The sequence below is a fragment of the Giraffa tippelskirchi genome, chromosome 12 (genome assembly GCF_054371585.1).
Source record: "Giraffa tippelskirchi isolate mGirTip1 chromosome 12, T2T-mGirTip1v1.2.pri, whole genome shotgun sequence".
Classification (NCBI taxonomy): Eukaryota; Metazoa; Chordata; class Mammalia; order Artiodactyla; family Giraffidae; genus Giraffa; species Giraffa tippelskirchi.
This window is the reverse complement of record NC_137286.1, coordinates 134,844,313-134,869,022: the sequence shown is the minus strand read 5'-3', so window position 1 is coordinate 134,869,022 and position 24,710 is coordinate 134,844,313. Positions and strand designations below refer to the sequence as shown.

Here is a 24,710-nt window from a genome sequence, read left to right as displayed (position 1 = left end):
TTTTATTACATATAAGCAAGTTCTCACAACAGACCTCGTAATTTAGAAAAGGAAACCTTGAGGGAAAACTTCATATCATGTATCCAGCATTTTCTATAACTCTGGCTGACTAGGAATAAACTGGAAATATTAATATTATGAGGTTTAAAAAATAATATTATTTTTAATTATAAAAGTAATTCATGCTGCTTAGAAAAGATTTAGTCAAAAAATATGCGATAAAAATGGAAGTCCTCATTTCCCTGCTCATACTGATACCAAATGTAACTCCTTGTTAATAGTTCAGGATGGATCTTTTAAGACTTATATTTACAAATTGGTGGTGTTTGCAAACCAAGGACAGGAATGAAATTGGTCCTGAAAAAAAATCTGAACATGGGCCTTGAATACTTGAAGATTTCTTCTTCTCTTTCTAATCTTCATAATCAACTTCATTTCTCTCTCTCATTGAAGACAGGCTTCTTGCTTCCTCATTTCATTTGAATGAGTATAGCTAGCAAGTCGCAAATTTTTATAGGTCCTCAGAGTTCAATAAGAGCAACCAGACTATGCTGAAACCTTAGCCCAATTCCAAATCCCAGGAAGAGGATTCAGTTAGCCTATGGTGAGTCAGATGCACATTCTATGGTCTGCCTGGGTGCATAACTTGGGAAGATGATAAAAGGTAGGGAAGTCTGGTCAGATAAAACCATAAGTCTTCACTGCAACATATTTTGGCCTTCATTCCATGTTGGAACATCCTTTTTAAAGGCCATTATCATTCAATTGCATTAAATTAAATTTTATGAGCCCATTGCATTAAATTTTATGAGCCCATTGCATTTAAAAAGTGAGACAATACTAGGTATTTACATCGTATCCAGATTTTCGTTATTGTAAGCAATATAAAAAATACATGTTTTTTTTGCAATATCTATATTATACATCATGAAATTTGGGGATCATAGAGTGGTCTGTCAAAGCTATGGTTTTTCCAGTAGTCAGGTATGGATGTGAGAGTTGGACTGTAAAGAAGGCTGAGCACGGAAGAATTGATGCTTTTGAACTGTGGTGTTGGAGAAGACTCTCGAGAGTCCCTTGGACTGCAAGGAGATCCAACCAGTCCATCCTAAAGGAAATCAGTCCTGAATATTCACTGGAAGGACTGATGCTAAAGCTGAAACTCCAATACTTTGGCCACCTGATGCGAAGAACTGACTCATTGGAAAAGACCCTGATGCTGGGAAAGATTGAAGGCGAGAGGAGGAGGGGACGACAGAGGATGAGATGGTTGGATGGCATCACCAACTGGATGGACATGAGTTTGAGTAAGCTCTGGTAGTTGGTGATGGACAGGGAAGCCTGGCGTGCTGCAGTCCAGCAGCAAAGAGTCGGACAGGACTGAGGGACTGAACTGAACTGAGAGTGGTCTCTGCGTTTGAAATTTTCATGTGTTACTACTTGTTTCCCCCCAAAAGGCTGTAACAAAAAGACACTTCCACGTATACTTAGTATTCCCATTCTTCTTGCGTGCGTGCTAAGTCGCTTCAGTCCTGTCCGACCCTGTGCGACCCTATGGACTGCAGACTGCCGGGCTCCTGTATTCACAGGATTCTCGGCTGTTCCTGGGCGCGCGCACAGGGGGGCCCCGCCCAGCCCTCGGTGGGCGGGGACAAGTCGGTCCTAGCTCCGGAAGCTGCAGCTGTCTGCGCCTTTAACGTGTCGCGGGGAGTGGGACGCGTCGCAAAAAGTCGCGGTGGAACTTCCCTACGATCTACAGACCTGGCACTTTACGGTGCCAAGCCCTGCTGAGCTGGGAGATGTCGGCCTCGGGCCGCGCCGAGTCTTTGGGTCCTCCCGACAGCTTTGCGAAGCGGGTCCTGGTGACCGGGGGTGCTGGTTTCATGTAGGTAACGGCGCCGCTGGCCGAGTAGTGGCTCCCCAGAAACCCCAGCCTTTTCCTGCGCCTCTGCTTGGCCTTGGCAACTTGGGACTAGCTTTGGGGATCTGATTGACAGGGGGAGGGTCTTAACGCACGACCTGGATCGTTCCACCTTCTTCCCCTTTCCCGGCCTGCGAAGACGTGGCTCCTTTGAAACTACGACTTCTTTTAAACGTCTCCCAATCAAAGCAGAAGTGCCGTGGTACTGTCCCCTTTCTACCTGGCCCGAGATGTGCCTGTCGCTCTTTTGAGCACTCCCACTTTGCAGAAAGCTTCTCATCAACTGCTCCAACCCCATCCAGTTCCCACCCCACCCTCATCCCCTCGAAACACAGGTCTTGTACGTGTAGGCTTCATGAAACGGTTTTTGGATTATGAGAGCGGTTTCATTTATGCAGCCGACTTAAAAAAAAATCCTCTGCCGGTGTTTTGACCTATACTAGTCGTCTGAAAGCCTCTTTCCGTCTCACACCCGTATTTAATCAGCAAGTCCTCTCTCTACTTCCTAAGCGACCACTTCTCACCTTCCTCCCCATTCGACCCTAAACCCTGTTAATGTCTGCTTTTGCCTAGACTACTACTGTAACCTCATTAGTCATACCACTTTCACCCTTGTTCCCTTAGAGCTTGTTCTCACGCACAGAGTCTGTGTTTGTTAAGTAAATAAGTGTCTCACGTTCAAGTTCAGTCGCTCTGTCGTGTCCGACTCTTTGCGGACACGAATTGCAGCACGCCAGGCCTCCCTGTCCATCACCAACTCCTGGAGTCTACCCAAACCCATGTCCATCGAGTCGGTGATGCCATCCAGCCATCTCATCCTCTGTCGTCCCCTTCTCCTACTGCTCCCAATCCTTCCCAGCATTAGGGTCTTTTCCAACAAGTGTCTCATTTCACTCCAAAGGTTCCTTTCGGGCTGAAAGTAGTATCCAGACTCTTAGCCACATCTAGAAGACTCTCAGGTGCCCAAGCTGGAACCTGATCTCCTGTCTTTCTTCCTCTTGCTTTTCTGTGCCTGCTACCCTTACCCCCTGAAACATAGGAGGCTAGTTCCTCCTCTTTTGAGGCCTTGGTCCTTGCTTCCTCTTTGCTGACACTCTTTGTTTGCATCACTCAGTTCAGATGTTTGCTCAGACATCACCTTCTCCTGGCCCACCCTATCTAAGTAGCCCCTCTCCTAACTAACACACTTACCACTACCTGAAATAATATTGCATATTTGTGTTTACTTGCTTAGTGTCTGCATTCGCACCCTGGGATGTAAACTGGTGAGGGCAGAGACTATGGTTCCCTCAACACCTGGCGGAATGCACCCACCCCGTTAGTACATTAGATCACCTCTTCTAATGGGACAGTGACTTGGAGGAGGGTACTAGGCAAGTTTTGTTTAGTAAAAGGGAAGCGTGGGCATAGAAGGGTGGTAAAGTGCTGGCCCAGGAAAGGTACATCCTAGAAAATTCTGTGAAAGAGCTGTCAGGTACAAACTCTGGATTCATAATTTGTTCCTAGGAGCCCAACGTTTTGGTGCATATGACAAAATCTGGTGGATTATCTCACAGAGAGATGCCCCTGTCTCCACTTCAGGGTCCTTTGATACCCATGATGGTATTATGGATATTCACTTCAAGATGGTTTCAGCAGTTCTTAGCCTTGGAAACCAAGGTTTACCCTAGAACTTTTCTAGGACCTTCCTTTCTCCCCACCCCCAGGATTCTACTTTACACCACCAAATTCTTATATCAAGATATAGGATTTCTGTAGACATGCAGAAATTGCAATAAGGTTACAGTAAACATGGACAATTCCCATGCTCATAAGAGCTTAATTTTTACATAGTTATGCCTATAGTCTCTACAAAAGCACATTATAGTTTAAGTCCATTTGCACTGACCATCACCTGTTGTATTTATGATATTGCTTTACTCCCATACTCAAAGCATGCATGGATAGCATCTTTTGGCTAATTATTTTCTTATATCCAGGACCAATAAATTCTCTCTTCACTATAGTATAAAAGGGAATGTAAGACTTTGTATATCAATACTGTTGAGAAGATTAATGAAAAATGTGGATTGTATATTCAGCGTCGTTATTCTTTCTGCTGCTGCTGCTGCTGCTGCTAAGTCGCTTCAGTTGTGTCCGACTCTGTGCGAACCCATAGACGGCAGCCCACCAGGCTCTCCCGTCCCTGGGATTCTCCAGGCAAGAACGCTGGAGTGGGTTGCCATTTCCTTCTCCAATGCGTGAATGTGAAAAGTGAAAGTGAAGTCGCTCAGTCATGTCGACCCTTAGCAAACCCATGGACTGCAGCCTACCAGGCTCCTCCGTCCATGGGATTTCCCAGGCAAGAGTACTGGAGTGGGGTGCCGTTGCCTTCTCCGATTCTTTCTGTTATCTTGCAATAATTTGATGGCATCTTTGAATAGTTTCCTGATACTCAATAGCTTAAGATAACATTTGAAAATTGAAGGAAAAGGTTAAATTTCTACTAATGATACGCTTTTTTTATAGAGCGTCACATATGATTATCTCTTTAGTAGAAGATTATCCAAACTATATGATCATAAATCTAGACAAGGTAAGTTTGACAAAAATGAGCTCCATGTAAAAAGAAAATGAACTCTATGTACTGAAACTTATTTATATTTTTAAAAAGTGTTAGAATCCTGTCATGCTGATATTTTAGTTTTGTATTTAGTCATTTTTAGCAACTTAGGAGCCTACTTAGTCATGATCACACAGGTTTTTAATCTTATATAAAGTCTTGATACTTTTAAATTTGTTATGATAGCCCATAATGTAAAGGTTTTAAGTGTGGTATTTTTACTGTAAGAAAGTCTTCACTGTAAATTCAATATTTGATGTAATATTTAGTGTAATCTTGTGATTGTTAACCTTTTTTGGCATTGCAATATTCTGGTTATTTTATTTTTTATATGGTTTTATAACTGCCACTTCCTGAAAATTGTATATTTATTTTAAAAACTAAAGTGTAGTTAAATTAATTTAGTTTTGAGAGTATTTGTGTAATAATTGTAATCTCCTTGGAGATTCTGAAAGCCATGATTCATAATCGTTGCATTGTTGACTTTAAGCACAAGATACAATTAGTTACCATAATTTCATAAAGCATAATAGTAAAAAAATATATAGACAAAAAAAATCTTTAAGTCAATAATTTTTGCCTGCCAACCACAGACAATAAGTTTTCACCCATTGGTATACACTGATTTGCTAATAATATTACGGTTAGAAAATCTATAGTATTTAAAATAAATTGATATTTTATAAGAAAAGCTATTTATTATCACTTTTGTGTTGTTTTTGCTCCCCTTACTTATTTTAAGTTGGATTACTGTGCAAGCTTGAAGAATCTTGAAACCATTTCTAATAAACAAAATTATAAATTTATACAGGTATGAAAGTATTCTTATAATTATATAATTATTTTGTACTGAGCCTCTTTAATCATTCAGACATTATTATAGCTTTTTACTTTATAAACTTGTGTTATATAGACTTGGAAAGCATGCTTATTAGTGACCTTTTTAATTTCAGAAGCACATGTGCTGTAGAGAATATTACTGATACTTGTAGATTGATACTGCATATAGTTACATTTGATTTTTGGTGCCTTGGCAGATCTATGAGTAGCTGATTGAACTTCCATGGTATATAATTTTTAGGTCCTCACTAGTCTTCTAAATAAGGCCTTGCTAAGATTTAAAAGAGATTGATACAAAGTAGGGTGTTACTCAGGCCAGTCAGTCATCAAAACCCCAGCTTACAGCCCATGGTAGTTTTTCCCCATGAAGTTGATGAATTGGCCCTAGAAGGCTGATTCTTATTAGTTGCTCTTGGAAGAGTCAAAGAATAAACCAGGTCACTAATTCAGAAAGGGAAATTTTAATGTCAAATGGAACTACCTTGTGATTTATGTATTTCTAAGTAATTGTACAAACTCTCTTTTTAACAGCAGGTCGTAAAGATTATACTAGGCAAACATTTCATAATTTTTTTCTTCTGTGTGAAAGTGTTTCCTTCAGTTACTGAAGAATTGTTAAGAATACATATTTTTAGAAGAATTAATATGTACATATAACATTAAAAATATATACTTAGTTGTGGTGAAATCCATAATTACAGTTGTTACACTTACTTTAAATATACTTCAATAATGGTTATCTCAAACTTTTAAAAATATGTTTAAATTTTTTCCTGTTAACATAGTTGCCTCAGGTTGGCAAGAATATTAAGGAAAAAAAACTAGCACAGTCTATAGTAGTAGTTGGTGCTCAAAAAAATACTGTTTTAGATACTTATTTACAAAAACATATTTTGAATTGAATATCTTGTATACTAGAGTGCAGGAGAAATACCCCATTTCTGTACTTCACCCCTCAATTGAATTTTCAAGATATTCTTTTCTATACCTGGGGTGGGGATTAACTTTTTTCTTATCATTGTTTTTGTTCATGAAATAAAATGGTTATTATGATTGAGACTGCTCAATGAGACTTAGTTTTTTCATGTTTGCTTTTTTATAGGGTGACATATGTGATTCTCACTTCGTGAAACTACTTTTTGAAACAGAGAAAATAGACATAGTACTACATTTTGCCGCACAAACACATGTAGGTAAGCGTTGTTTTATGTTGCAGCTATGATAGGCAAAGTTTTTTTCCAGTGTCTAGCCAAAATCAAGGTCCAGTAATGGGGTCGAGCAAATAGGTACTTAACGTATGTAAAAGAACATATACCATGTTTTATCAGAAAAGCCCATGGTCACTCTGTCATCAAGATACTTGGTGCTTTCCAGATTACTTGTGTTAGTGTAGAGTTAAATGTAACCTGGAACATTCTCTGAAAACTGAGTTTAACCAAATCCAAAATAGTGATTCCTTCTGGGGAAACGAGCCTTCAGCTCAATTTTTATATTGTTTTTCTTAAGGTGGATGGTTGATACACAGTTAAACATTATATTATTATCTGTACTGTTTCGTCCTGAGGTATCTTCTAATAATTTGTCTAGCATTTTATATTGTGAAATATAGCATATATTCAGAAGAATTTAGAACTAAGGTTAAAAGAGTGATGATAATAAAATACCCAGGTAGCCATCACCTAAACAAAAGGTAGAATGTTGCTGAACCCTCTTTAAAAGTAGTATTCCTACTGCCTTAGTACTTGATTTTTAAGTTACAATTTACCTTGCTGTTCTCTGCAGCTTTACTGTCTCTATTTATCTCTAAATATCTCTGTATTTATCTCTAAAGAGTTTAGGTTAGTTTTGCCTGTTTTTAGATTTTATAACAGAGAAGGCAGTGGCAACCCACTCCAGTACTCTTGCCTGGAAAATCCCATGGACGGAGGAGCCTGGTGGGCTGCAGTCCTTGGGGTCGCAAAGAGTCGGAGACGACTGAGCGACTTCACTTTTACTTTTCACTTTCATGCATTGGAGAAGGAAATGGCAACCCACTCCAGTGTTCTTGCCTGGAGAATCCCAGGGACGGCGGAGCCTGGTGGGCTGCTGTCTATGGGGTCGCACAGAGTTGGACACGACTGAAGCGACTTAGCAGCAGTAGCAGCAGCAGCAGCAGATTTTATAAAAAGGTATACATAAAGTAACATGTAGGTGTGTTTGGTCTTGATTTTCCATGCTGGTAGATTCATCCATGGAGCTGGGTGGAGGTATAATTTCTTCATTGTCAGTGACGTACAGTATTCATCTTTTTAAGTATATAGCACTTCCTGTGTCTGTTTTACTTTTGTTGGACATTTGGATTATTTGCACTTGGGGGAATTTTGAACAGTATTACCATTAAAACATTCTTACACATGCATCTTGGTACACATTAATACACATTTCTCTCAGTATAGCACTGGCATCATAAGATTTGTGCACTTCAATGTAGGGATAATTTCCGATTAGCTCCCAAAGCAACCATACCAATTTCTTCTCCTTCAGAAGTGTAGGAAACCTCCTGTTATTCCAGATGTCACCAAATCTTAGTTTTGTTCGTTTTTTCCATTTTTGTCAATCTGAGTACTGTGCAGAGTGATATCTCATTATGGCTTTAATTTGTATGTCCCTGATTACTAATGAAGCTGTGTACCTTTCATAGGTTTCTTAATAATTTAAATTTCTTGTTTTGTGAAATCCTATTGAAATCTTTTGTGTATTTTTAAGTTAGGTTAGTTGCCTTTTTCTCACTGATTTGTAGGAGTATATACATATATATATGTATATACACATACACACACACACATATGTATAGACTGGATACTAGTCCTTTGTTGGATGTATTACAGATATCTTCTCCCACTCTGTGGCTTATCTTTTCATGTTTTTGCTAGTGTGACTTGATGAATAGATGTTCTTACATAAATTCTTAATTAATTTATGAATCTTTTATGTTATTCTTAATGTTTTTGGGGTCTTAAGAAATTCTCTTTCACCCCAAGGTCTTGAAGATATTCTCCTATTTTATTTTTGAAAAGGTTTGCAGTTTCTCCTTTCACATTTCAATTTATAATCCATCTGAAATAGATTTTTATATGCAGTGTAAGATGAGAATCCAATTTTATTTTTGAATACTAATTGGACCTCATCTGCTTATGGGAAAGCTCACCAGTTTTCACTGCCCTGTCATATATCAAATATATAAGGAACTGTTTCTCAACTCCCCATTTGTCTATTTGTCTGTGCCTGTGCTGATTACACAATATATTGACTAATCTTTCATATCTGTTAGAACAAATCCTTCTACTTGATTAATGACAAAGCAGTTTTCCTTCCAGCAGTTTATGAGATGCTTACCAGTACTTCCCTGTTGTCAGTCTTTGGTGACTTTATTATATTTTTCCCTGATTATTAATGAGGTTAAAACCTTTGCATTTGTTTGTTGGATTATTCTCCTCCCTTTCCTATTTGTATACGTCTTTAGAAAGTTTCTGTGTAAGTCTCTATACCATTTTCTAAAGGATTGTCAATTTTTTTTTTTTAATTTTTTTATTACAGATTTTTATTAGTCATTTATTTATTTATTTACTTTTGACCTCGCCACATGGCTTATGGGATCTTAGTTCCCTGACCAGGGATCAAATCCCGGGTCCACAGCAGTGAAAGCAAACCACTGTACCACCAGGGAATTCCTCTATAAGTCCTTTATTTACTCTGAATTCAAGCCTTTTGCCACTGCTGTTTTTCAGTCTGTGATTGGCCTTTTCACTTTCTTAAAGATATCTTTTGACCAGTTGAAATTCTTCATTTTAGTGTAGTCCAATTTGTTTACCTTTTCCTATAGGGTTAGTTCTCTTTGTAATCTGTGTAAGAATTCTTTTCATACCTCAAAGGTCATGGAGATATTCTCTTATATTCTTTTCATAAAAGTTATTGTTTTGCCTTCTACATTCAGATTTTTTTCCCCCATGTCAATATCAGTTTGACCCAACACAGTTTATTGAAAAGACTGAGCCTTTTTCCCATTGCCCCTTTATTGGAGATCAAGTACCCGTATACGCATGGTTCTGCTTCTGGGCTCCTGTTCTGTTTCACTGGTCTTTGTCTATCCTTATGCCATTACCACACTCTAATTACTGTAATTTTGTAATAATTCTTGATACCAGCAAAGCAAACCCTCCTACCTGTTAGTTGCTCCAAAACTTCGTAAATTTAAGAGCACTTTAAATTTTAGCTGTATCATTTCTTTTTTTTTCTTTTTAGAATTAAAAAAAAGTGTTTCCTGCAAATATAGCACTGATAGTTTTCTAGGTTCTAAGAATGTACATGTAGTATGTAATTTGAGCTTGAAGAAATCATAAATAGCATTGCACCTTTATATTAGTTTTAACACTGTTGCAGTTGTGGTAAATGAAAAAAAGTGAACATGGCTCTTCTTTGAGACCCCATGAACTATAGGCCGCCAGGCTCCTTTGTCCATGGGGATTCTCCAGGCAAGAATACTGGAGTGGGTTGCCATGCCCTCCTCCAGGGGATCTTCCCAACCAGGGATTGAACCCAAGTCTCCTGCATTGCAGGCAGATTCTTTACCATCTGAGCCACCAGGGAAGCCCAAGTCTGAGTCTACTGGTTGCTATTTCCTTTGTCCCTTTAAAGGAACTGTTCTGAATTTTTCTTCGTGTTTTTAGACCTTTCATTCGTCCGTGCCTTTGAGTTTACCTACGTTAATGTTTACGGTACTCACGTGTTGGTAAGTGCTGCTCATGAAGCCAGAGTGGAGAAATTTATTTACATCAGCACAGATGAGGTCTATGGAGGCAGTCTTGATAAGGTGAGCTTAGAAAATGTCTGTTTCAGCTACTTACCCTGTACCACTATACAAACTTGTCTGATGAAAATACTCTGGACTTTTTTTTAACCCTCTGATTTTACACACTTGTGGGACTCTTCAGACTGTTATTCCATTGTGTCTTCTGTTTAAATAAAATAATACCACTTCACATAGAAAACAGCAGCCTGCTGCTGCTACTGCTAAGTCGCTTCAGTCATGGCCGACTCTGTGCAACCCCATAAACGGAAGCCCACCAGGCTCCCCCGTCCCTGGGATTCTCCAGGCAAGAACACTGGAGTGGGTTGCCATTTCCTTCTCCAATCCATGAAAGTGAAAAGTGAAAGTGAAGTTGCTCAGTCATGTCCGACTTTCAGCGACCCCATGGACTGCAGCCTACCAGGCTCCTCCATCCATGGGATTTTCCAGGCAAGAGTACTGGGGTGGGGTGCCATTGCCTCGATGGTAAAGATTTTATATAATTTGACTAACAGTAATTTGGAAGCGAGCTCTTACTGACCACCCAGTCTTACATCATGAATGTCATTCCCATGGGCCAGAGCACGTATAAGTTAGGCTGCAGCGTAAGGCCTGTCTCCCTTATCTTCTGCTCAGAAAAGCACATTGCACTGTCAAGGAGTGAGTGTGAAATTGTTATAGAAGCTGGAATCTGTTCTCCTTTGTTAATCATTTGTAAACATTATACTTCTACACAAAAAGTTGCTCCATTGTTCAGTCTTTATTTTTCATAGTGTTTACAGTGACCTCATTTTATTTTTAAAATATATTTATTTACCAAAACACATACAGAATGGAAAAAAGAAAAAAAACAAGTAGCTTGAAAAGACATAGTGAGAAAAAGCAGACCTGACCGTTTCTCTTTAATGCCCCATCCCACTTCTGAGAATCAACGCTTTGCAAAATCTCTGTGAAATTTTAATCAAGCAAGCCTCTTCCTTCTTGTACTATCATCGACCTACATCAGATCTGACACAGTAGCCAGGATGCTTTTTAAAACCTAAGTCAGATCTTGATGTTATTCTGATCAAAAACCCGTCAGTGTTTTGACAGAGGCCTTCAAGTTTCCACATGCTCTGGCCTCTAGCTTGGAAAAGCTCATCTCACATTTCTCTTCCCTGATACCAGCCTCCTTGTAGTTCCACTGGATGCAGTTCTGTCTCAGGGACTTGGCACTTGCTGTTCTGCCTGCCTTATAGAGTTTTTGTGAACCATAAAGAAGTTACTACATGTAAAGAAAGTGCTTAGAAAAGTGCCAGGCACATAGTTGCGTTTCAGTAAATGTCTTTTAAATGTAAGTGGTTAACATTTCAAGTTTGTAATATGTTCTCTGATTTTTTCAACTTAGGAAGTATACATAATACTTACTTTTTTAATGTATCTTTTTAAAATTAGGAATTTGATGAATCTTCACCCAAACAACCTACAAACCCTTATGCATCATCTAAAGCAGCTGCTGAGTGTTTTGTGCAGTCTTATTGGGAACAGTATAAGGTAAGAATTGGCTTCACAAACTGGAATTATTTTTTTTTTTGGACTTAGGTATTAAAACTCCAGAATATCATTAGCCAGCATTTCATTTTTAGAGTAGAAGACATAGACTGAGAAAAGTTATATATTAAGGAATCTAAAAAACTAATTTTCAACATTTTGTGGACAAAGCATTGACCTTTCTTCTTATCCAGTCTATCATTTAAAGGAACAATTTCTGGGGATTTCCCTAGTAGTCCAGTGGTTAGGACTTGGCGCTTTCACTGCCATGGGCCTTGGTTCAGTCCCTGGTCTGGGAACCAAGATCCTGCAAGCCACACAGTATGGCCAGAACAGTAAATAAAAAAATAAAGGAGCAATTTGTATATATGTTGTTTCTACTTCGCTAATAGGTAGAGTGTAACAGCTAGAGTGAAAGGCCCTGTTGGAAAATCCTGACTCCAAGGAGTCCTCAGAGTGAAGGGAGGCAGAGGGAGAGGAGAGTCCCTTAACTGCCACTGCTCCTCTCGGCCCCTCGTGAATGGAGCTGGATTTGCCCCCATGGCTGTGTCAGTGTCCCTGCGGGAGCCTTGCCCACTGTGAAGCATCAGCTTGAATCCCTGCACTTCACTTCTCGCTGATCTTCCAGTTATGCGGGACTGGGTCCGAAAGGAGAAGCAAGGAATTACTTCAGGTTCTCTACTTTAGCCTCTTATGTTCCAGTAGCGTTGGTCTTGTAGCTCTTTTCATTTATAAGGGTTGGTCCAACAGAGAAAGCCAACTTGGAAGTTTAACATCTCAGATGGTCTTTGAAATAATCAGGTGGAAATGTCCGTCGTTTCCTGCAATCAGACCTACAAACCTGCCTCCATCTATTTTCATCCTTCCCTTATCCCAGTAAAGAGACTCTTCTTCTTTCTTTTGGAACCTCTTGTCTTTTTTCTGAATCTCATCCTCTCCTTTTTCAGGAACCTTACATTAGAAAAAAATCCCTTCGCTTCTGTCCTAAAGGTGTGTGAAATTATTTAGCCAAAAGTGCCCATATTTTAAAACTGCTTTTCTTTAGATAATCAATTATTGGACCTTTCCCTGACCTTAATGTCAAATACTCTTTAAGTTTCCAGTTGTCATCACACGAAGCAGTAATGTTTATGGACCGCATCAATATCCAGAAAAGGTACATTTTACTTTTGAATTCACGTTGTGTTTTAGTGATTGTAACTTCTCATGATTTAAAATAATCTCACTTCAGTTATTTGTACAAAATGATTTATGTTGTAATTAACCATAATTATAAATGCTATATAGGCCACATGCAAATCTTGATAGGTTTGGAGTTTGACAACTTGATTTAAGTCTCAGCTTGATACTTACAAGCTGGCATGGCCTTAGTTAGGCCCTTTGAGCATCATCTTTAACTTGATGGGTAATGATAATATTTAGGAAGAATTTTGAAAGATCCAGTGAGATGATGTATGGGAAGATGCCTTGTATGTTGCAGGATTCTAAAGTACTATAGAATACTCCCATCATTAGTATCTTGCCAGTGAAGACTCCTTCCTAGTTTGCAGTCAGGCCAGATGTCAGGCTGTACAGAAAGGTAGACACTAGTTAGAGAGTGATGCAGGAAGCTTGTACATAAATTTGTCTTACAGTCCGCTGATTAACTGTTCCCCAACTCCTCTGAATTATGCAGGCCTGAGTGTCTTCCAGAAAGTAGTTTAGCAAATAAGATGTGTGGTTAAAAGGCTGAAAATGTGTGTATGGTTGATTATGTACCATAAAGCCCAATGTTAAGTAACTACTAGTCTCACTGCTAAACTTTCGAGCTGGGTTTTCTTACTTCTTAGCTATTGCATTGATCTGTCTGCCCAAAGAAAAGGACCATACCATGATCTGCTGATATTAATATATACTTGGCTTAATTTTTAGAATATTCTCAACATGTTTATTATAAATTTAATAATTTTTTGTCTCACCATGTTTAACATAAATTTTCTTTGAATACAGTGTCACTGGAATTGCTTTTTGTTAATTTCACAATAACTTATTGAGTAGATACTGTATATAAAGTAAGAAGTAAGCTGGGATTCATGCCCAAAGAAAACCAACACAAGAGTGAGCTTACAGTGAGAATAAACTGTTCATGAAGACTTTACCTGAACTCTTTTTCACTATTTATATCATTTTATCTTCATTTTAATCTAGTGGACAACTGGTTTTATGAAATAGGAAATGATCTTAGAGTTCTTTTACTTGTCAGAATTACAATAGGTATTTTGCGAACTGATAAGAATTAAAATTTATCCTTAAGTGTATTTCTTAACAATAATAATTGTTCGATGTTATGATGATTTCAAGTTTATATTTATGAATGAATTTCCAAAGTCTGAAATGGTATTTAAATATTCTTTTAGGTTATTCCAAAATTTATATCTTTACTACAACACAATAGGAAATGGTATGTTATTTACCTTTATATGCATGTTTTTCTGGTATGTTAGAGTATTTAGTGTCAGTCTTTCTTGAAAATCATAAAGTGTTAGAGTTGGAGGCCTTAGAGTTTAGTGTCACAACAAATTTAAGAATGCCTTCTACAATTAGTAGTAATAGTTTTTAAAATAATTATAATGGCTAATTCATCTTTATAATTTGATTACTAAGATAATTTTAATTCTTAAATAATCTACCTTAAAACTTTGGGTTATGGCATTACAATTTGTCATCTATCTTTATGTAATTTTATTTTTGCAAAAGATTTATTTAATTCCCAGAACTATAGATAATCTTCAAAGTGAACTTAAGGTATTTAGAATTGATGAATAACTATTTCTGCAGGGGTCACTTAGGTGTTTGCCACTTTCCTAATGAATACCCACAGATTACTTGGAGATGTGTTAAGAATTATGGATAAAATTTAGAAGTCATAAGAATTTGTATTTTCAGTAAGAGATATCTAGGGTCTTTATGGGAGTTGGCTTCTCTGAAATTGTACTGTCATTGCATTACCTGGATTTAGAAGAGTTTACTTTTTTACACTTTATGATTCTCTTTCATCTTTTTAGCTGCATTCATGGGTCAGGGCTTCAAACAAGAAATTTCCTTTATGCTACTGATGTAGTAGAAGCATTTCTCACTGTCCTCAAAAAGGGAAAACCAGGTGAAATTTATAATATTGGAACCAATTTTGAAATGTCAGTTCTCCAGCTTGCCAAAGAACTAATACAGCTGGTATGTATATATTATAAAAGGATAATATTTTCAAAATAGTCACTGAATTAGTGACAGTAATCACAAATTTTGTCAAAATCAGCAATTTTCCATATACTCACTGGAAAAGTGAACAGGTAAGAGAAAGAACTTCAAAATTATGTGCTGAGATGTGTCATTTTTAGAAAGTGTATCACTCATTCAATCACAGCTTTTCAGGAAAAAAAATTCCACTGTATTAAATGTACATACCCATTATAAAACATAATCAATTTCAAGAAATCAAATGTTAAGTCCTGTGCCCTAAAATCAAGAAACAATGATATATAAATAATAGTTCTGTATGTATTAGTGAGCATCAATTATAAATCTCAGGATGCAGTAGAAAGAGCAACTGAGCAAATGGAAAAGCTTGTTTTCCTTTGCACTACCCACAGAACATTTCTATACTCCGAATGTGTGGGTTTTCCACACCCAGCAATTCTTAGACACCAGCTTAGTAGCATCCTACAGTTTAACTCAGTTCTGACATTATCTACCTGGAGATGGTGTCAGATGCCCTCACTTCACACATCAGTCCCGAGATCTGACTGTCACCTGTGCTTCCAATCAGCCAGGTATAAGTCTGAGATAATCTGCTAGAGGAAGTCACAGAACTCAGGAAAAGAGTTTGCCCACTTGATTACCAGTTTATTCCAAAGGATGGAGGAGATCCTTAGGGCACACGATACGAGGGAAAGGAGATGGAGCTTCCTGCACTCTCTGTGTGTGCCACCCTCCCAGCACCTGGACACTCTCCTCTTGGGGTCTTTATGGAGGCTTCATTAAGTAGGCATGATGGATTAAATCATGGCCACTGATGATCAGTTCAACTTCTAGTCTCCTTCCCCTCCCCGGAGGTGGGAGCAGGAAGGCTGAGTTCCATCCTCTAATTGCTTGGTTGGTTCCCTTGGCAACCAGTCTTCATCCTTAAGGGCTTTCCAAAAATCACTCATTAACATAAACGCTGATGTAGTTGAAAGGGACTTGTTATAAATAGCAAACAACACCTTTATCTCTCATCACTTAGGAATTTTTAGAAGCTCTGTGCCAGGAACAGGGATGAACATCAAATTGATGTTTCTGATTTTAAATCATAATATCACACTCAGTAATAATCAAAAGCCAAAAATTTCATTTTTTTCTATAGTTTTTATAATGTATAATCTTTCTGAGCTTCAGCTAGAATTTAGATTATAAAGTATAGAAAGTGTTAATAAAATGTTATTCACCTTAGCTGCCTCACCCACTTGGAGAAGGCTGTTTTTCTTGTTGTTTGAATCAGTTGAATACCATTTTTATTCACTGATCTCATTTTATAATTTGACTTAAATGTCTTCTCCTTTTTGACAGATCAAAGAGACCAATTCAGAGTCTGAAATGGAAAACTGGGTTGATTATGTTGATGATAGGTGAGTAACAAGTTAAAGAATTGGAGAAAAGTTTTAAAATCTTAGATACTTATAAGATTATAAATGTATGGCCTTACCCAGAAAAGTTTCTCTCTTCAGTTTTCTGCTAAAATACTTTTTCCTAATTATAAATGTCATAAGAATAGAGTATAACATTATTACTTACTACTGATGTGACTTAAAGTTTATTGACCCTTTCCAAATCTGAGATTTCCTTGAGTGTGACATAGGGATAATAACATCTTGCTATGGAAGTATTTTAAAATATAATTTCTAATGTCTATAAACTACCAGACCCAGGACATGTAACATAAAGAGTCCTAACAAGTTTATATGTGGTTGAAATAAGTAAAGGGTAAGCCACAGAGGGTTAGGCATCTGAATTATAGATGGTTTTTAACATATACTTTATTTTATAAATTTTCTATAATGGGATCATGAGGGGAAAATTTTTGAGAAAAAAATTTGAATTATGGACTCATTATTTCTCTTAAGTATTTAAATTTGTGAATATATATCCACAATGTCATTTTAAATCTGTTTTGTTTTCTAAGACCTACCAATGACATGAGATATCCAATGAAGTCAGAAAAAATACATGGCTTAGGATGGAGACCTAAAGTACCTTGGAAAGAAGGAATAAAAAAAACAAGTATGTTATGAATTGATCCCTTGAGGGTAGGGGGAGATTCAGAAAAATTTTAAGGCACAATAATTTGTTTTTAGGAGACTACAAATTCGGCAGAATGTTATGGTAAATCAATTTCGCTTTTCAAATTTTTACATTTAATGTACTTCTAATATTAGTAATTAAGTGTCTTGAACTTCATAGACTAACTTCTGATCAGGCTTCTTATTAGCATTTGTCAGATACCTATTTCATTGATTCTCAGTCGCACATTTTTCACTTTTTTCACCTCCTTCAGAGGTATGTGTTTTACAGTCACTAGTGTCTGATAATTCTTGTTTCAACTTTTTTTCTTTAGTACTAATCTGTAAAGTAATGGTTCATCTTAAGATCAGGCATGTGAGATTTGGTAAAATAGAGACAGTTACAGTCTTTGAGTCTCTTAAATCTTTTTATACTGAAACAAATAGGAAACAAATTTAATATGTGCAGCAGAAATATATTAAAATAAGTCTATATAAAATCTGTGTATATATATGTATATCTGTTAAATTCTGTTTAGAAATGTACTCATGAGAAAAGATAGCCAAGTGTAGGAAAAAAGTGTTGATTCAGAACTGGACATACAAAATACTTATACTGAGTTCTAAAAAGCAAATTCAAAGATAATTTATTATTTTTTCAACTGAAAAACTTTATTAATAGGATAGCAGCATAAAGTAATTTTACATACTAACAGAAGGAAGTTCACATCATCTCACTATGCCTATCATGCAATACTGTGACATTTACATGAACAAAATACTACACTTTTTTTTCTACACTTCTAAAACCAGCACAAGTGTCTTAGCTACCTTTTCCCCTGAATTGTCTAAAATCAGAATGTTTTAACACTTATACCAGCAAATTCAGTATTGAAGGACTTTTAAAGTTAAATAGAAAAAGAAATGTTGATTCTTTTTTTTTCTTATATTTAAACTTTATTTTGTATGGTACAGCCGATTAACCATGTTGTGCAAGTTTGAGGTGAACAGCGAAGGGACTCAGCCATACATATTCATGTATCCATTCTCCCCCCAAAATTGTTGATTCTTAAATCTAAGTTTTCAGGTGATGAAACATCTCCTGATTAACATCATTGGTTCAAAATCAAATTGTTTTCATCATTAGGCATTCTTTGCCTACACATTAGCTGATGGGCAAGACTTTTCTTATTTAGTAGGAACTCAGTAAATATTGGTTAACTGATGTTCAGTTTTTAATTTCTTTGTCTGATCAGTTGAGTGGTACAGAGAGAATTTTCACAACTGGAAGAATGCAGAAAAAGCATTAGAGCCCTTTCCAGTACAACCACCGTTTGTATAGCCGGGACAGTTTTCAGAGAAAGAAGAAAATTATCCTACCTACCTCGACAAGTACTATGAAATCAAGTGACCAAATGAAGCATCTTCTTTTTCATTTGGAATTAGATTATGACTTTGTGTATAAAATTCAAATGTAAAATGCCTCAATTTTTAGAAGAGGTTCAGTATCAGCATAGGATTTAAATAATCATAATTCTCTCAGAAACATTTTATCCTGAAAATTTGGAACCAGTATGGATAGAAGGACTCCTTGGTAGATGTGCGTGGGGAAGGATGAATCTCCTGTTTCTGAGAACAAGGACAGGTAATAGCTCTGGGCAGATGACAGCCTTCACTGACATTGAACTCGCCAGCTTTTCCCACTGCCTAGAAAGTCTCTAAAGTCTTTTAGGCAATATAGGATGAGCCTTATACCCTAATTTATCTTTTTGAGGTCAGATGTCATGCTATAATTGCTTTAAAAATGGAACAAATGGAAGCATATCTAGCACTTTCTACCTTTTGATAATTTTTATAAAATTAAGTTATAAAAGAAGTAGTTTTTATATTTTCAAAATCGATCATGGAACAATATAAGTCATCTTGTATCAGAGAAGTTTTATCATGTATTTACTGTTTAAAATGATTTTATTTATAAAATTATCAATATTTTCATGTATTTAATGTATCATGTGGCTTTTTAAAAAGTATGTCTTGTTTTGCTGTACAAAATTTTTTAAAGTACTTGATTATCATGTATTTTTAATTCCTCTCTCCCCTAAAGTCTTTAAGATGATTTGAAAAGGTAACTGATTGGATATCACACCGAGAAAAGGAAGAGAGTCAAAGGCTACACCCAGCTTTCTGGCTTCAGTGTATGAGTGGTAGTTTGTCTCCTCTGTGGAGTAGAAAGTGAGGTTATTAACTCAGAAGTGGTTGAGGACGGGTGACGGAGTGGAGAACGTGAAGCTTGGGAAAAGAGTAGTAAGCAGATCCAGAATTAGTCAGGGGACTTGCCAAACAAGAATGAAACATAAACTGCAGTTAAAACACTGTCATTGCAGAATTCTTATAGCTGTGAGAAAAGACTGAGCCAGAGTTGGGCATAGTATGAGGCACAAGGACTAGAGAGATGAGTGAGAACAACTGAGATGATGGTCCTCTGGCCTTAGTTGTGTAGGGAAGGAGGGCTTCTTGGAGCTCTGGAGAAAATGGAGCTGGGGTAAGAGCTCAGGGAAGCGGCTGTAGGAAGCTACAGGCAGAAAATGGAACAGACAGAGAGCACATTGTCTTCGATGGAGTTTGGTCATTAAGGGTGGATGACAAAATAAAAACACTTACTCCGTGTCCTTTGTTCTGTGTCATTTCTTCTTGCACATATATTTGTAATCTTTTTGTTCAGTGAAAATACCCTGTATGATGATATGATGTCCATATGTCAATTTATATCTATCCAAGGGCCTCCCTCATAGCTCAGTTGGTAAAGAATCTGCCTGCAATGCAGGAGACGTGGGTTTGATCCCTGGGTTGGGAAGATCCCCTGGAGAAGGGAAAGGTTACCCACTCCAGTATTCTGGCCTGGAGAATTCCATGGACTGTGTAGTCCCTGGGATCACAAAGAGTTGGACTTGACAGATCGACTTTCACTTTCAAAGCCAGAGAATGTATAAGAGCCACAGTGAACCTTAAGATAAACTGTGTACTTAGGGTGATTACTATATGTCAATTTGAATTCATCCTTGTTTAAAAAAAAATAGAAGCACCATTCTAATGAATCATGTTGATAATAAGGGAGCTATGCATATGTAGGGTCAGGGAGTATATGAGAAGTCTTTGTTCCTCCCTTTCAGTTTTGTGGTAAACCAAAAACTGCTCTAAAGAATCATCTTGGAAAAAGAAAAACAACAAAACTTTGGGACGTCTCTGGTGGTCTGATGGTTATGAATCTACCTGCCAATGCAGGAGGCATGGGTTCAATCCCTAATCAGGGAAGATCCCACATGCCACAGGGCAACTAAGCACGTGCACCACAACTACTGAAGCCCCCATGCCCTAGAGCCTGTGCTCTGCAACAAGAGAAGCCACCACAGTAGAAGCCTGTGCACTGCAACGAAGACCCAGCAGCAACCTAAATAAGTAAAACATTTAAAAACAAAAAAGAACTTTAGAAAAGAATCAACGTTGAAAACTTTTTGTCTCCAAGAGCCCTTTAAAAACTGCCTCCCTTTTCTCCCTGCTGTGTATTCAACCTACTGCTGACTTTCATTCTGCCTCCATGGCAGGAATTCTCCTGTGGGTCATCAGCCTCAAAAACCTTCCTGAAAGGGGCTTCCCTGGTGGTCAACTGGTTAAGACTGCACTTCCAATAATGAAGGGGGCACAGGCTCAATCCCCCAGCGGGGAACTATGGTCCCAGATGCCATATAATGTAGCCAGTAAACAGAAATACTTTAAAAAACCTGGGAAATACCATCTACTCTCATTGCTTTAATTACTGTCTTTTTTTTTTTTTTTTCAATTTCAGTTCCTTATCTCTACCCAAGATCTCTTCTGAGCTTCTGATCTCCAGTCACCTAGAGCCAGACATCCTGGAATGTGAAGTCAAGTGGGCCTTAGGAAGCATCACTATGAACAAAGCTAGTGGAGGTGATAGAATTCCAGTTGAACTATTTCAAATCCTAAAAGATGATGCTGTGAAAGTGCTGCACTCAATATGCCAGCAAATTTGGAAAACTCAGCAGTGGCCACAGGACTGGAAAAGGTCAGTTTTCATTCCAATCCCAAAGGAAGGCAATGCCAAAGAATGCTCAAACTACCACACAATTGCACTCATCTCACACGCTAGTAAAGTAATTCTCAAAATTCTCCAAGCCAGGCTTCAACAGTACATGAACTGTGAACCTCCACATGTTCAAGTTGGTTTTAGAAAAGGCAGAGGAACCAGAGATCAAATTGCCAACATCCGCTGGATCATTGAAAAAGCAAGAGAGTTCCAGAAAAACATCTATTTCTGCTTTATTGACTATGCCAAAGCCTTTGACTGCATGGATCACAGCAAACTGTGGAAAATTCTGAAAGATGGGAATACCAGCCCACCTGACCTGCCTCTTGAGAAATCAGTATGCAGGTCAGGAAGCAACAGTTAGAACTGGATATGGAAGAACAGACTGGTTCCAAATAGGAAAAGGAGTACATCAAGATTGTATATTGTCACCCTGCTTGTTTAACTTATATGCGGAGTACATCATGAAAAATGCGGGGCTGGATAAAGCACAAGCTGGAATCAAGATTGCTGGGAGAAATATCAATAACTTCAGATATGCAGATGACACCACCCTTATGGCAGAAAGTGAAGAAGAACTAAAGAGCCTCTTGATGAAAGTGAAAGAGGAGAGTGAAAAAGTTGGCTTAAAGCTCAACATTCAGAAAACTAAGACCATGGCATCCGATCCCATCACTTCATGGCAAACAGATGGGGAATCAGTGGAATCAGTGGCTGACTTTATTTTTTGGGGTTCCAAAATTACTGCAGATGGTGACTGCAGCCATTAAATTAAGACACTTACTCCTTGGAAGGAAAGTTATGACCAACCTAGATAGCATATTAAAAAGCAGGGACACTATTTTGCCAACAAATGTCCATCTAGTCAAGGCTATGGTTTTTCGAGTAATGTATGCATGTGAGAGTTGGACTATAAAGAAAGCAGAGAGCCGAAGAATTGATGCTTTTGAACTATGGTGTTGGAGAAGACTCTTGAGAGTCCCTTGGACTGCAAGGAGATCCAACCAGTCTATCCTAAAGGAAATCAGTCCTGAATATTCATTGGAAGGACTGATGTTGAAGCTGAAGCTCCAATACTTTGGCCACCTGTTGCTAAAAGCCGACACATTTGAAAAGACCCTGATGCTGGGAAAGATTGAAGGCAGGGATGACAGGATGAGTTGGTTGGATGGCACTACCGACTCAATGGATATGAGTTTGGGTAAACTCTGGGAGTTGGTGATGGACAGGGAAGCCTGGCATGCTGCAGTCCATGAGGTCACAAAGAGTTGGACACAACTGAGCGACTGAACTGAACTGATCTCCAGTTTGAAATAAATTTGATTAAGGGCTCAAAACCTTAAACATAGAGTTACCATATGATCCAGCAATTTCACTCCTAGGTATATATCCCAAAGAATTGAAAACAGAACCTCAAACAGGTGCTTGTATACCAATGCTCTAATGAATATTCCAGAAGTTGGAACCTACCCAAATGTACATCTACAAATGAATGAAAAGATGTGGTCAATACAAACAATGAAATGGTATGATTCCACTTAATTGAAGTACCTAAAGTAGGCAAATTCATAGGCACAGAAAGCAGAGCAGAGATTGAGCAGAGGCTGAGAGAAGAGGGGAGTTATTGCTTAATGGGTACAGAGTTACTATTTGGTATGCTGAAAAAGTTCTGAATGTGGATGATAGTTGCATCCTGAATGTACTTAATGCCACTGAATTGTACACTTAACAATAATTAACATAGTAAATTTTTTGCTATGTAAATTTTAGCACAATAATAAAAATATTTTTACTATGTACCCAGACCAACAGCATTTTTATCTGTTGTTAGACCTGCAAATTCCTGGGCTCTATCCCAGACTTACAGAATCTGAAACTTTAGGGATGGGGCTCAGTGATTCTGATTACTAATGTTTCTGAGAACCTCTGCTCTATGATGTGAGACAACAGGGAGAGGAGGCCAGAGAGCAACGTCACTGGGCCATGGAGGGGCTTGTCTGCCATGAAAAAGTGCTTTTACCTCACTCTTCCGGATTTCCCTGGTGGCTCAGCAGTGAAGGATCTGCCTGCAATGCAGGAGACCTCTCAGGAGATGGAGGTTCGATCCCTGGAAAGGAAGATTCCCTGGAGGAGGAAATGGCAACTCACTCCAGTATTCTTGCCTGGACAATTCCATGGACAGAGGAGCCTCCCGGGCTACAGTCTATGGGATCGCAAAGAATTGGATATGATTGAACACTCACTCATACCTCATTATGGTAGCACCAACAGAGAGTTAATTCAGAATTTTAAGGAAGAAATCAACATCATTGGATTTGTGAGATTTATCTAATTCTTAATTTCAAACTAATATGTGCTCATTACAGAACGCTCGGAAAACTAAATCAATAAAAAACACAAACCACTCAAGGTCTACCACTGGACAAAGACTCTGGCTAATATTCAGATGTATGTTCTCCATTTCATTTCTTGCAACATATATACACATTTTAAAAGACCAAAATGGGATCAGAATGAACCTACTGTTTGGGACCCTGCTTTTTTTTTTTTTCATTAAGCAATGTATCATGAACATTTTTACATATTATGAGATCTCTTGCCATTTTTATTGACTGCAAAATTACTTTTTTGATAGCTCATTCTTGCAACAGGATGAAAGATGAATTTAAAGGAAAGCAAGATTGAGCTCCTGCAGGGATCCAAGTTATGAAGCTATGGCAGTAAATCAGGCCAGTGATGATAAGGCCTGAAGCACCGCACCCCAAACATGTTGCATCAGTGACAGCAGTGAGAACTCTTTAGATTAAAAAACTCATTGATTGATTATACGTGGGAGGTGCACTTTCTTGGGTGGTATTTTAAGGTTTTGAATGTTGAATTGAAAAGAGTGGAGAATGGTAAATTCTATTTCGCAGATGGTGAGCTTTAGGGAAGCCCCGGTGATGCAGAGGTAAAGAATCCCCCTGCAATGAAGGAGACGAAAGAGACATGGGTTTGATCCCTGGGTCGGGTAGATCCCCTGGAGGAGGAAATGGCTACCCACTCTAGTATTCTTGACTGAAGAATCTCATGGACAGAGGAGCCTGTCAGGCTACAGTCCATGGGGTTGCAAAAGAGTCGGACACGACTGAGCACACGTGCATGAGTTTTAGGGATCTGCGGGATATCCAGACACGGACGCCAGCCCTCCAGGCTCCTCTGCCCATGGGGTTCTCCAGGCAAGAATACAGGAGTGGATAGCCATTCCCTTCTCCAGGTGATCTTCCCGACCCAGGGATCAAACCCGGGTCTCCTGCATGGCAGGCAGATTCTTTATGGCCTGAGCCACCTTGATTTGGGGATATCAAGCAGTCAAACACGAACCTGATGTTCGAACTGGTGGGCAGGGTTTGAGATCTACAGAAACATATTTAGGAGTTAAATGGTAAAGCCCCACAAGGAGAATATACAAAATAACAAAGTTGATGGTGGCTGATTCACAGACAAGCCATGAGAAATACCAAGGTTTTAACTTAAGGCAGGAAAGCCAGGGAGATTAAGAAGGAGTGGTTAAAAAAATAAATAAAAATGAAAGAGTGGAAGAGAACAAGAGGAAATAA

General features: G+C 38.2%; 1 protein-coding gene across 4 annotated transcripts; it reads left to right on the top strand.

Moving 5' to 3' along the window:
- The first annotated feature begins 1,773 nt into the window (after positions 1–1,773).
- TGDS (TDP-glucose 4,6-dehydratase) lies at positions 1,774–23,939 on the top strand. Of its 4 annotated transcripts, none has more exons than XM_081552139.1 (12): positions 1,774–1,885; positions 4,430–4,496; positions 5,266–5,334; positions 6,466–6,556; positions 10,070–10,212; positions 11,623–11,721; positions 12,815–12,874; positions 14,115–14,158; positions 14,763–14,928; positions 16,300–16,358; positions 16,913–17,010; positions 20,854–23,939. In XM_081552139.1, exons 1-12 carry the CDS (start codon positions 1,800–1,802, stop codon positions 20,889–20,891), a joined length of 1,020 nt encoding a protein of 339 aa, XP_081408265.1. In that variant the 5' UTR covers positions 1,774–1,799; the 3' UTR covers positions 20,892–23,939. The 4 variants fall into 4 exon arrangements, with proteins under 4 accessions (XP_081408265.1, XP_081408268.1, XP_081408264.1 ...); XM_081552142.1 differs by having other exon boundaries at positions 1,774–1,889; XM_081552138.1 differs by lacking the exon at positions 20,854–23,939 and adding an exon at positions 18,266–19,676.
- The last annotated feature ends 771 nt before the right edge of the window (positions 23,940–24,710 follow it).

Coding starts and splice junctions, on each gene's coding strand:
- TGDS (XM_081552138.1), top strand. CDS start 1,800: ATGTCGGCCTCGGGCCGCGCCGAGTCTTTGGGTCCTCCCGACAGCTTT. Junction 1,886..4,429: donor ACCGGGGGTGCTGGTTTCAT/GTAGGTAACGGC, acceptor CTTTTTTTATAG/AGCGTCACATATGATTATCT. Junction 5,335..6,465: donor AAAATTATAAATTTATACAG/GTATGAAAGTAT, acceptor GCTTTTTTATAG/GGTGACATATGTGATTCTCA.